At 45.6% G+C, this 13086-nt stretch overlaps 1 protein-coding gene across 1 annotated transcript; it reads left to right on the plus strand.

Moving 5' to 3' along the window:
• Nucleotides 1-3227: 3227 nt before the first annotated feature.
• On the plus strand, nt 3228-6794 carry LOC103719416 (tubulin beta-2 chain). The gene is made up of 3 exons (XM_008808652.4): nt 3228-3746; nt 5396-5665; nt 5759-6794. Exons 1-3 carry the CDS (start codon nt 3353-3355, stop codon nt 6436-6438), a joined length of 1344 nt encoding a protein of 447 aa, XP_008806874.1. The 5' UTR covers nt 3228-3352; the 3' UTR covers nt 6439-6794.
• Nucleotides 6795-13086: the final 6292 nt, after the last annotated feature.

Below are 13086 nucleotides of genomic sequence, written 5' to 3' on the forward strand. Positions count from 1 at the left end.
TGACACAATAAAATAAAAAAAATTATAACACCTGAAAAATTCTACACTAGAATGGTTTTAAAAAATAAAAAATACAATAGCTAATGTTGTTGCCTCTGAAATGCATATGTGTAGAGATCTAACATAAAAGAAGTTAATGATATTGTTCACGTTTCTTCTTAAGTGCACCTACGTTCCAAGATAAAGGCACCTAATAACCTTGCTCAGAGAGAAATTTGTCAAGCAAGCAGAACGCCAAAGTAGAACTGCATATGCGGTGCATATAATAAATGAAGAAAGTTCTAAACTTTGGCATCAAACAATTTCTTAAAACATAATCATCGATCAAATACTTCAAGAGCATCGCGAATAACATATAACATCTTATCAAACAATAGAACTGCAAATACCCAAAAACACTCATCCATCTTGAATTGTTCATGAGCATGAGATATTAAGATTGGAATAAGGTTCAAAGCTGAACACGCTGGCTGCTGGAATCCAATATTCTGTCGATCACCATAATTCGGCGACAATGATCTCCAGTGCACTTGGAAGAATGGTCATCCAGTCATCTCAGTTTCCTTCTCACGTCACACTTCAATTTTCAATAAGCAATGGACTTAAACCACTGCCATAGAGTTCATGCACCCATACGTCCCTTCCAAACACATGAAGGCTTGTTCCCATTGCATCAAACTAACAGGTTGAACCCAGACTTGGCTCGTATATTGTTGGCTGATGCTCGCCGGATGTTGCTATGAATAAGACTCTGCAGGTGTCGAGTCTTATATCTTTCCATTCCTCTAGTAATGTTGTAGCTATCTATATGTTTAGAATTGCGTACTGATCTTCTTATTTTGTAACATACTATTAACCGCTACTATCTGACTGTCTTGAGCTTTCACCAATAACAAAAAAACAATAATAATAACACAAGAAGGCAAGCATACCCATCCAAATCATTATCCACACTCCATGCATGAAATCAACTACCTGCTTACCGTATCAACATCATTAACTTAAAGTGTTTTAATGCTTTGCGTTCTCCAAGCTCTGAGTCTTGGTAACCAGAGTAGTCCATGATAAAAAGAGGTGTTTTAGCTCGGACGAGCCCGAGAACTCGATTTGGTGAGTGCCGTGGGGTCGGTCACAGATGGGAGCCGATCGATACTTATTTCCTCGATCTTTTCTTACTCCCACGCAACCATCATGGACCATGTCCATGTGCTCGCAAGTAAAGGGCACGGCAAAAGGATGAGGCCATCATTGTCATGCATGATAGGATCTCTCTCTCTCTCTCTCTCTCTCTCTCTTTTGTCACTGGAGGGAGCACGGATTTTGAAACGCCGACTTACGTGACCCTAATAATTAGCGACGAGAAAGCTTGAGCAATAGTGATGCGTGAGAGAGTAAAGAAACCAAAGGTGGTCGAAGCTGATCGAAGGAGACACACGAACAGGATAAACAAAAAGCTGGAGGCCGGCGTGGGTTTAAGGGACCACGGTGCCAAACCGTTAGTGACTAGAGGCCAACGGATCTTTGATATATTTATAATCGTTGCAAGAGTTCAGAGTTGCATGGGAAGGCATCATCTATATGAAGCGGGTGCTATAAATGAACCACATCCTTCTTGAGAAAGACTTGACCAAGATGATTAAGTAGATTTGGGGTTAGGGACTCGACCGCTGGCTCTAGACCGCGGCTCCATGATATTTCCAGGCTCTTAGACGTGCATAGACTCTCTCGGGCTATATATATCTATAAGAGGACGAATAGCGCGACTGACTGGGTGGCCTCATTTATGGGTCACCATTCTGGAGGATTCATATGAGTAGACCATGTGTCAGTGCCTTATCCTCTGCATTATGTTCTCTTTTCTGATTTTATTGGCTGCACTCTCATCCGTTGCGTGTGAACTGTTGCTATACTAAAAAAAAAAAAAAAAACTCTTCCAAGTAATATTACCATAGAAATGCTCATGCTTACAACTTGGAATGAATTAAATCATGGATTAGAAAATCTTAAACAAACTTAGGTGAAGAGGAAGTGCTCGTTCTCTTCCTTCCTTCCTTCCTTCAGTGGTATCTAGAAAAGAAATGCGGGGATTTCTAAGTTTGAAGCAAAATGTTCTCTCTCACTAGCTTTAGAAATTTCTGCTATCCAGGATGGATTGGGCTTCAACGCGGTGTCAAGGATAAGTATCTAAAAGACATTTTGTTATTTTAATCCTTGTTATCTTGAGATGTTCTTCTGATTTTGGCCCTGCCTTGGTACCCCTCTCTCTCTCTCAAAAAAAAAAAAAAAAAAACCGTAAAATCAAAAATATTATGACTTAAAAATTAGCTCAAATCACAAAACAAAATTGGACTGCATAAACACAATTTTTCAATCACCAAGGTCAGCATGCCTCTGAAAGTTTTCTACAAAAAAGGATTAAAATCAGGCGAGCAATTGTAGTTAAACATGTTTGCATGGTGATGAATCAGTCCTCACTTCGTCAATGTCCATGAAGGTAAATATGCTTTTCATGACTAAGCTGACATGCAAAATAAAATTTTTTAGCAAAGATTCACTAATAACAAAGCCTAACTCAAAAGTTCATAAGAAGTGAATATAGAAGAGGATAAGCTTATCCGAATCGCTTTGTTTTTCAACTCCTCCCTACATTAAAAAACCAATAATACAACAAGCATGCAAGGAAGCATGTCTATTAGTTCATATAAATGAATAAAAAAAGGGAGCTGGATAAGATGGCGACCAACCTTCTTCTAGGTTGGTGAGGTCAATTTCTCACTCCATGGACCAGCCATGTATCTGATGCACATGATGCCGAACACTAATCTCGATGATAGGGGTCCTAACACCTAGATGCATCCTCTACTACTCTTTAAATATTACATGCATAAATGCTCCTCAACTAGTGTTACATTCATTTTCCCTTTTTTTTCTTATTAATAAATATGATTTTTGTACATAGTATGGAATCCAATGGAGTTATGGACATGGATAAAAGAAACATAGCCCAATTCAGCCCGGCCCAACTCAAGTATTAATAAATCAAAATTGTTAAAACAAAAGAGCTAGGGTTTCTCGGAATCTCCGTAACCACCGAATATCTTTTCAAAATTCGAATTCCCACCTACATCAAACACCCGTTACGCCACCGCCGCCAAGAAGCCGCTTTACCCCAAACGTCCGTCAAGAACCGTCACTCTCCCCCTTATATATAAGGCCCTCTTCTTCACTCCCCCACCTACTCCTCCCAGTCCCAGATCTCCGCCTCTCCTCTCGCCGCCATTGCCGATCTCCTCTCTTAGATCAGCAGATCTCTCCATCTCGGCCTTCCGTTCTTCCTCCGATCTGCTTCAGGATGAGGGAAATCCTCCACATCCAGGGCGGGCAGTGCGGTAACCAGATCGGGGCCAAGTTCTGGGAGGTGGTGTGCGCGGAGCACGGGATCGACGCCACCGGCCGATACCAAGGGGACTCGGATCTCCAGCTCGAGCGAGTCAATGTGTACTACAACGAGGCGAGTTGCGGCCGCTTCGTGCCCCGGGCGGTGCTGATGGATTTGGAGCCCGGGACCATGGACAGCGTCCGATCGGGCCCCTACGGGCAGATCTTCCGGCCGGACAACTTCGTCTTCGGCCAGTCCGGGGCCGGGAACAACTGGGCCAAGGGCCACTACACCGAGGGCGCCGAGCTCATAGATGCCGTCCTTGATGTGGTCCGGAAGGAGGCTGAGAACTGTGATTGCTTGCAGGGTGAGGTTTCTTGGATGTTTTTGATCGATATATCGTGGATCTTTTCTATTTTCTGGTATATTTTTGAGCTGCTGTTCTTTATTATTTTCCTGGTTAGGTTTTAGTTTATTTGTTTGCCTGAAGTTGATTATTTGGTCTCTGGTTACTTGTAGATCTAATGTTCCGTTTATCTTACTGTCATCTTTCTGCCAGATTATAATGTTCCTTGCCCGATCTGTTTTTCTCCCATGAATATTCTCTAAATCTTGAAGATTTTCTTGTTGGTGTTGTTCTTTAAATTCCTTGTTTCTGTTCAAATTCCTATGGAGCCGTCAAACATTTAAGGGTGCTTTTGGATATAATTGTATTTAGTGTCGAGTTACTTTACTAATGCTGCTAGGTTTTAGATTTTGTGGATTTTCTTCGTATATCATTCTTATTTCAAGTCCCAAGTTTTGTATCTGATTATTGATATCGAATACTTTAGAGTTTCGATCTACAAAGAAATTTCAGACCAATCTTATGTGCCGTTGTGTGTGTATGTGATATGATTGTGTGGTGTCTCCCAGTTTCCTAATTTATGTGTGTTGTTCTTTTATTCATGTGTTTAGAAAACCTCAAAGTGTTATATTTTTGTTTCTCTCATTTTCTTTAAGTAAATTGTGTTTCTTCTGGTGTTGTAAATCCGATCACTGTCATGAATTTACCTCAATTGGCAACTCTTAATCCACTTCTGAGGCTAGCTTTGGTTTAATTAGCGTCAGTTTGACTATGTTTTATGATAAGTCATGCGACCATAATGAAAATGTTTTGGAAGTTGCAAAGTCATTCTTTTTTTGACTGCAGAATCTCTTATCCTGAAAATATCTAGCTTATTTTTTCTTTCTTGTTGCACAAATGGCTGTTCTATTTTCCTATTTAATATCCAGAAATTTTATATATTTCAGGTCTTGATTGTCTCTGAGTGTCTGTTATCAAATTCAATGACTTTTAGCATGAAGTATACTAATATTGAAGATCTTTGGTGGCTGTCTTGTTTGTTTTTATATTTTAAGCACCTGCGTGCTTTTTTTTTTTTCTTTTGCTTTTTTGTTGTAAGCGAAGGGAAAACATTTGCATATCAGTCAATTGGTTTTGTGGTTGTATTAAAGGAAAAATCTTATAATCTAATAATTTTGATGCTTCCATCATATGCAATGTGCGTTGACTTTGTAACAGGAGCTATTCTCAGAACTGTTCTCATGTTTTTAGACAGTAAAGCTCACAAATCAATCCCTTCCTAAGATATTCTTTATCTACAAGTTCCTGAATTAGTAGTTCCTTGTGTGTGGCAATGGTATTGGAAGTTACTTATGCTATGTTATATTTTGACCATCTTCACCAAAGCTGTATTTGTACTAGTGAATATTTTGTTATGCTCCTTTGCTTTTGTCATGTGGAGGTATAGCACATCTCCCCCCTTTCATCTAATCCTTGTTATGTGTTAAACTATGCTAACTGACCTCCATTCTGACAATGTTGTTACTGATCTGTTGAAAAACTGCTAATGTAACATTCTTCTGCTGTTCTCTTTTCTTTTTAGGGAAAAAGCCCTTCATGTGATTATGTTTCTTGTATGTCACATTGTATTTGTTTTTCGCTAATGTTTCATTCTATTTGATTTCCTTCAGGGTTTCAGGTCTGCCATTCATTGGGAGGTGGAACTGGTTCAGGCATGGGCACATTGCTCATATCTAAGATAAGAGAAGAGTATCCAGACCGCATGATGCTCACATTCTCTGTCTTCCCATCTCCAAAAGTTTCTGACACAGTTGTTGAGCCTTATAATGCCACACTGTCTGTCCATCAGTTGGTTGAAAATGCTGATGAGTGCATGGTCCTGGATAATGAGGCTCTCTATGACATCTGCTTCCGTACTCTCAAGCTTACCACCCCAAGTTGTAAGTATCTTTTAGCCGACCCTTCTTCATGCCTTGAGATTGCGATTATTTTGAGCTTCCTTTCAGTTTCTAACTGAGTTCACTGAACGTCAGTTGGCGATCTCAATCACCTTATCTCTGCTACCATGAGTGGCGTCACATGCTGCCTCCGTTTCCCGGGGCAGCTCAATTCTGACCTCAGGAAGCTTGCAGTAAACCTAGTTCCTTTCCCTCGTCTCCACTTCTTCATGGTGGGTTTTGCTCCCCTTACCTCTCGGGGATCCCAGCAGTACAGGGCCCTCACTGTTCCCGAGCTTACCCAGCAGATGTGGGATGCCAAGAACATGATGTGCGCTGCAGATCCTCGCCACGGACGCTACCTCACTGCATCTGCAATGTTCCGTGGTAAGATGAGCACCAAGGAGGTAGATGAGCAGATGATAAATGTCCAGAACAAGAATTCATCTTATTTTGTGGAGTGGATACCGAACAATGTCAAGTCCACAGTGTGTGACATCCCCCCAACCGGTTTGAAGATGGCATCCACGTTCATCGGAAATTCAACCTCAATCCAGGAAATGTTCCGCCGTGTTAGCGAGCAGTTTACTGCCATGTTCCGGAGGAAGGCTTTCTTGCATTGGTACACCGGAGAAGGGATGGATGAGATGGAGTTCACCGAGGCAGAGAGCAACATGAATGATTTGGTTTCAGAGTACCAGCAGTACCAGGATGCAACGGCTGATGAGGAGATTGACTATGAGGATGAAGAGGAAGGCGATTATGAGGAGGCTTGATCTCTCTCTTGTACGTGTCATGGTTTAATAGGATACTTTTTTCATTGAATGTTTGTTCTCTTCATGTACTTTGGGTTTTGTTGCTATGTTTGATCTTTTTAGACTGTTGTGTCTTTTGTTCGTGCAATTTCCAGCTGCACTCCCGTTTTAGGTTTGCTGAATTTCCTGGTTGAAAATCAAATTGCAGTTTTGGCATGTAAACAGTTGAGTTTACTGGATAGTTAGGACCTCAATGTTCTCTCGTGATGCTATTCTGTTTTATGGTAGGTCATCGTCTGTGCTGCTTTGTAATCATCTAATGGATGATTCTGTCATTCTACATATTTGACAATGTTAATGGTCTTTGTTGAAATGAACATTTAGGTGTTCTATGTTACATTCTACTCTGATATGGACTTCATACCTCAACATTTGGTTGGTTTCATGCTTACCGTGGAGATGCAATTCTGCGGTGGTTGCTTTTCAGTCTTCCAATTATGAACTGATGGTAAGAATTTTTCTCCATCTCAGCGTCACTAATTTCCATTGTTTCACCTTTTATTCATTATCTTCTGGAGGGTGATGATGCAGGTTTGGTTTTGATACTCTGTTCGTATATAACCTTCCAATTTTGATCCATACCTTGTAAATATATATCCTTGAATGCCATTGGGTCCTTGGCATCTACAATGAACAGTCATTTTTTAGCTCTTATTTTTTCTTTCTTCACTCAAAAAAAAAAAAACATGGTTGCATGATAAAAACGAACCCATGCATGCTTCCTCTTACTTGGTTTCTCGATATTTTTTTTTGATTACACTGGTGAAACAAATATACTGTTACTTCTGGGGAGCATCTGAGCTAGCTTTACTTGGGTTTTTGATTTAGCTGCTTCAGTCTAGTCGGTGAGGACGTGACATGTCGGAACCCGCTACGAGATGCGCCATTGTGGGCTCCGTAGTTGCGATTCGCTCCGGTGGTAAGGCTTTTCGGATGCAGTCATTAGTTCAATCCATTCCAATTGATTCCTTTTTAATTTTGTTGCTGGAAATTGGACCCGGGGGCCGCCGTGAAGCCGGAGAAGGAGGAGCTCCGCTGCTGTAGGAGGCGGGCGGCGGTGCGCCGGCTGGCTGCGTCCTCCGCCGCGGGGGGTGTGCAAGTCCTGCAAGGAAAACCGGGGGCCGGGCTCCCCGGCGCCGGCCCTTCGATGCCTAAGTCAGAGGGGGGCTTAACTTTGAAGAAGAGAGAGGGATTGTATGTGGAAGTCCGAAATAATCCCCTTGGGAGGAAGAGGCCTCCCCCCTCTTAGAGGGAGAAGCTCCCCTTTTATAGGGAGGGTGACCGGATTACCTGTGATGTGACTGGGCAAATTAATGGGTTACCGTCACTGTCAGGGAGCTGTCACGATTGATCGGACCCGTTGGGGTGGTTGAACCGCCGGCCGTGGTGGGCCTGGGGTCCGTAGATGACAAGTGCATTGATTGCTGAGTGAACCGGTGGTCAGAAAGAGCCGTACGCTTTGATGGTTCAGTGATCCGGAGATCATCTTGAGCCGTGTTCATTTAATGACTGAGTGCATTGGAGGCCTGAGGGGGTCTCATGCATTAATGATAGGGTGTGCCGAATGCCTGCGGAGATCTTGTGCCTTAATGACTTGGGGATGGTGGCAGATTGAAGTGGAGTCATATATTTAGTTGTCAGATCCTTTGGAGGGTTAGGCGGAGATTGGATATTTGGCTAAGGCATGGGCTCGGCGGGGTTGCCTTTCTGGTCGGCGCTCTCTGGTCTCGGCCTTCTGTGCTCGGCAGCCTTTTGTGCTCGGCCTGCTGTGCTCGGCAGCCTGCTGTGCTCGGCTCGCTGTGCTCGGCTCGGCCTATGAGCTCGATCACTTAGAAGAGCCCGATCACTTGATGAGCTTGAGAGCGGAAGAGCTCGATCACTTGGATGAGCCGAAGAGCCCGATCACTTGGATGAGCTCGATCTTGCTGACGGATTTGGGTGCTATAATTGCATTTGTGGGGTGGTCCATTTTACCACCAACACTACCCCCGACTTCCGAGTTCGAGCTGCTTTTTGGCTTGGACAAAGGAAGTAGTCCAGTCGTCGATCATCCTGTAATATAGCCAAATATGTATAAAGATGTACGTGCCAAGTAGGGTGTACCTCTCATGCAGTTGGAGTTAAGTGCTCCAGGTTGACTCAGCGGCCTTCTTTGGCTTGTCGTAGGAGGCGTCGAATGGCGTGGAAAGGCGTCGAATGGCGTTGAATGTCGTCGAATGGCGTCGAAATGTCGTCGAATGGCGTCGAAGTGTCGTCGAATGGCGTCGAAGTGTCGTCGAATGGCGTCGAATGTCGTCGAATGGCGTCGAATGGTGTCGAATCGGCGTCCCGAGCTTAGCTAGAGCATCATTGGAGACGCATACAGGAGACGGACCTCGTCCGTTGGCGATCGTGCGCCCTATTCGGGGCGACGTTGGTCGTTTTTTGGATTCTCCGACCTGGAAATAGATAAAATATTGAAATTATTTGAAGCCAAAGTGGCGTTCTGTACCTTTTGGAGATATTTTAATGGCTTCCGAGCTTCGAAGTCCCTTAAGACTTAGCTTGGCACTAGCTTTCTTTGGCTCGATTTTCTGGGGGAGGTGTTCTGCATTCGGGCTTCGGAGCTTGGCAGCCTTCTGAGCTCGGCGGCCTTCTGGACCATGAAAAGATTTAGCTTCATAGTACTTTCTTGGGGTAGAATCTCCTATGAATCTAGCCAGAGGAGCACTCATCCTTTGGAAGGCATACAAAATAAGGTATCAGCCGAGCTTTCATGATGTACTAAAATCCTTTTTTTAAAACCTTGCAATGATGAGGGAAATAGCTACAGCGTCGTCATAAAGAGGGCTCAACACCCTTTTGGTCTTCATCAGAAAAGGAGATGTGACTTTCACAGAGCACGGATGCTTTGAGGAAGCTCTTTTCTCCGAGCTCGGAGCTTCTGGTACCTCTAGTTGCCCGCCCTCTGATGGTATTGATGATGCCCGTGAGAGGTCAGTGGTCATTCTGCTCCTTATGAGGCACTGGATTTTGTTCCTCGGGCTCTCTCCTGTAGGCATGATCACGGACAAAATAACTCAACCGACCTCGGCGGACAAGTGCCTCGATCTCATCACGAAGCTCGTAGCAATCCTCCGTATCATGGCCGCGATCTCGATGGAAGCGGCAGTACTTTTCGAGTGCTTCCGCGACTCTGTCGGACGCATTCTCAATGGAGGTCGGAGGTAGCCCCGACCCTCAATCTCCATGAGGATTTCTGCTCGGGTGGATGTGAGAGGAGTGTACGTCTGGAATTTTTGGAGGGGAGACCCCGGGCGAGCTAGGCTCTTGGGCCAAGAAGGCTCTTTCTCATGCCAGGGGAATCTGCTACTTGGTTGGGAGTGCTCCTGGTGCTTCTTCTGCATCTTGGCAGGTCGTTCGGCTTCCTCCCGCCGAGAGGCCATGGCTTCCTCAGCCTTGGCGTACTTGCGAGCTCGGGTCAACATTTCGGTGAGGTCCGCAGGGAAGTTCTTCTCGATAGAGAAGAGGAACCTGTAAGACCGGGCTCCAGTCTTTAGTGCCGACATGGCGATTGACTGGTCCAGCTCCCGGACTTTCCATATTGCGGCAGTAAACCGATCCAAGTACTCCTTGAAGGACTCTCCCTCCTCTTGTTTGATGTCAAGGAGGGAGTCCGACGTCCGCCGCTGGGGCTGGCTAGCGGCAAAATTACTGACAAACTGCCTGCCGAGCTGCTCAAAGGAGGAGACAGTACTCGGCTTCAACCCGGTGAACCAAAGCCGGGCCGGTCCTCGGAGCGTTGCTGGAAAGGCTTTGCACATCTTGGCCTCCGAGGCTTCTTGTAGGGCCATTAAGGCCCGATAACTTTCCAGGTGGTCAAGGGGGTCGGCCCTGCCGTTGTAAGGCTCCACCTGGGGCATCTTGAACCGCGGCGGGACTGGTTCGTCATCAATTTGCTGGGAGAAGGGGGACTTTGTGGTGAACTCAAAGTCACCATCACGTCCCGATTTCCTTCCATGGAGTGCCTGGATCTGGCGCTCCAGCTCCTCGACCTTCTTGTCGAGTTCATCATTCTGGGGGATCGCTACAGCGGTTCCTCCGGGTGCAGGTTGCCCTGGAACCGACTCGGCTTCTGAAGGCTGTGGCCAGCCTCCGTGATCTCTGACTGGGTGCTCTCTCCAGAGGGAGGCCTGGACTTGAGAGTCCTGACCTCGAAGAGGAAGCCCGCTTGTAGGGGGCTCCAGTTGAACTGGAGCCGGGGGAGGCGGTGCTGCTGGAATGCCCCTGGGTTGCAAGCTTTGGACGGCGGTAGCCAACGCCTGCACTTGCTGCACCAGGGCATCAAATTGTTCCGGTTGAACTTGAGGTGCTGGCTCAACCGGGGGTGGTGAGTTCCGAGCGGAACATTCTGGGCTTGGTGGAGGACGTCGAGAGGCGTTGGAAGCCCCTTTGCTTCTTAGCTTCATGGTAGCGAACTCGGGCCCTTCCTCTAGCGCCAACTGTTGCTGGAAATTGGACCCGGGGGCCGCCGTGAAGCCGGGGAAGGAGGAGCTCCGCTGCTGTAGGAGGCGGGCGGCGGTGCGCCGGCTGGCTGCGTCCTCCGCCGCGGGGGGTGTGCAAGTCCTGCAAGGAAAACCGGTGGCCGGACTCCCCGGCGCCGGCCCTCCGATGCCTAAGTCAGAGGGGGGCTTAACTTTGAAGAAGAGAGAGGGATTGTATGTGGAAGTCCGAAATAATCCCCTTGGGAGGAAGAGGCCTCCCCCCTCTTAGAGGGAGAAGCTCCCCTTTTATAGGGAGGGTGACCGGATTACCTGTGATGTGTCTGGGCAAATTAATGGGTTACCGTCACTGTCAGGGAGCTGTCACGATTGATCGGACCCGTTGGGGTGGTTGAACCGCCGGCCGTGGTGGGCCTGGGGTCCGTAGATGACAAGTGCATTGATTGCTGAGTGAACCGGTGGTCAGAAAGAGCCGTACGCTTTGATGGTTCAGTGATCCGGAGATCATCTTGAGCCGTGTTCATTTAATGACTGAGTGCATTGGAGGCCTGAGGGGGTCTCATGCATTAATGATAGGGTGTGCCGAATGCCTGCGGAGATCTTGTGCCTTAATGACTTGGGGATGGTGGCAGATTGAAGTGGAGTCATATATTTAGTTGTCAGATCCTTTGGAGGGTTAGGCGGAGATTGGATATTTGGCTAAGGCATGGGCTCGGCGGGGTTGCCTTTCTGGTCGGCGCTCTCTGGTCTCGGCCTTCTGTGCTCGGCCTTCTGTGCTCGGCAGCCTTTTGTGCTCGGCCTGCTGTGCTCGGCAGCCTGCTGTGCTCGGCTCGCTGTGCTCGGCAGCCTGCTGTGCTCGGCTCGGCCTATGAGCTCGATCACTTAGAAGAGCCCGATCACTTGATGAGCTTGAGAGCGGAAGAGCTCGATCACTTGGATGAGCCGAAGAGCCCGATCACTTGGATGAGCTCGATCTTGCTGACGGATTTGGGTGCTATAATTGCATTTGTGGGGTGGTCCATTTTACCACCAACAAATTTCATCGTGCATAAACTAAGCATCAGTTGCAGTCGTAGGGTGGTGTTTAATATCTTACAAAGCACATGGGATGCCGTGGTCCGATCAGCTGGCTTCTAGGTCATAGGTTGTTTTATAGTTATGTAACATGACATGTATTGGAATATTTATGGCAATACATCCATGGGCATCACCCATTATGAAGGGAAAAAATAAAGAGAATTGTTTAATGTGGTTATGTCAGTGTTCGTCGTAGTATGGAGGGTTTCATTTGTGGGAAATTATAAAAGAGCACGCAAGCTTGCTTCCATTTTTCAACCACCATATATTTGAGGCATAAGTGATCTTGATCTTGCTATGCCCATCACGGAACGTTCACCTTTTGGTACATGGTATAATAACCGGTTCCTGCTAGAGAGCCCCTACCATTTGGAATTTGCTTCTTCGGGAAACTTGATGAAGCAGTCCGGACATAAGTTTATTTTCCACCCAATCAAGCTGAAACACATTTGAGACATCCAAATTTAGTTGGACTGCTCCAAGCTGGGTTTGAAACATATATTCAGTTTGTTTTCTCACTCTCTTCTTTCCCCTTTTCTTCTTTTAGAAATGTGCATAATTCCATGCGAATTTTTTGAGAAGTTACCACTTAGAAAAGTAGCATGGATCTCAGGTCATCCAAGAATATGCCTTATAAGTTATAATATAGGTTTAGATTTTTTTTTATTGTTTAGTAAATCAGATGAATTAATCAATATGGATATGGATACATTCATAAAAAAATGAAAAATAAAATATTTAAAAATTGAATAGAAAGATTTGTCAAAGAATCCTAGAATATAGTCCTTGCCATAAGGTTTAGATTTTTTTTTTTTGGTACAACAGCAGCTCACACGTTACTGTGTGAGTGCAGTTAACAAAATCGAAAAAAGAGATCACACAAGGAATTAGGCATGGACACGTGATTCGTCCAAATAAAACTTCCATAATGGTGAGCTGCAAAGGAGGCAACCCAGTTAGTAGCATCGTTCGCCTCCTTGTAGACATGTGTGGCCTGATAGGAGCCACATTCTCCTAAGAGTTTGCAGATATCGTGGAGCAGTGGGCCAGC

The sequence above is a fragment of the Phoenix dactylifera genome, chromosome 17 (genome assembly GCF_009389715.1).
Source record: "Phoenix dactylifera cultivar Barhee BC4 chromosome 17, palm_55x_up_171113_PBpolish2nd_filt_p, whole genome shotgun sequence".
Classification (NCBI taxonomy): domain Eukaryota; kingdom Viridiplantae; phylum Streptophyta; class Magnoliopsida; order Arecales; family Arecaceae; genus Phoenix; species Phoenix dactylifera.

What these genes read in the sequence shown, in the direction of transcription:
- LOC103719416 (XM_008808652.4), top strand. Translation starts at nt 3,353, where the DNA reads ATGAGGGAAATCCTCCACATCCAGGGCGGGCAGTGCGGTAACCAGATC. An exon ending in GAACTGTGATTGCTTGCAGG is followed by an intron (nt 3,747 to 5,395) that starts GTGAGGTTTCTT and finishes GATTTCCTTCAG; the next exon opens with GGTTTCAGGTCTGCCATTCA. An exon ending in CAAGCTTACCACCCCAAGTT is followed by an intron (nt 5,666 to 5,758) that starts GTAAGTATCTTT and finishes ACTGAACGTCAG; the next exon opens with TTGGCGATCTCAATCACCTT.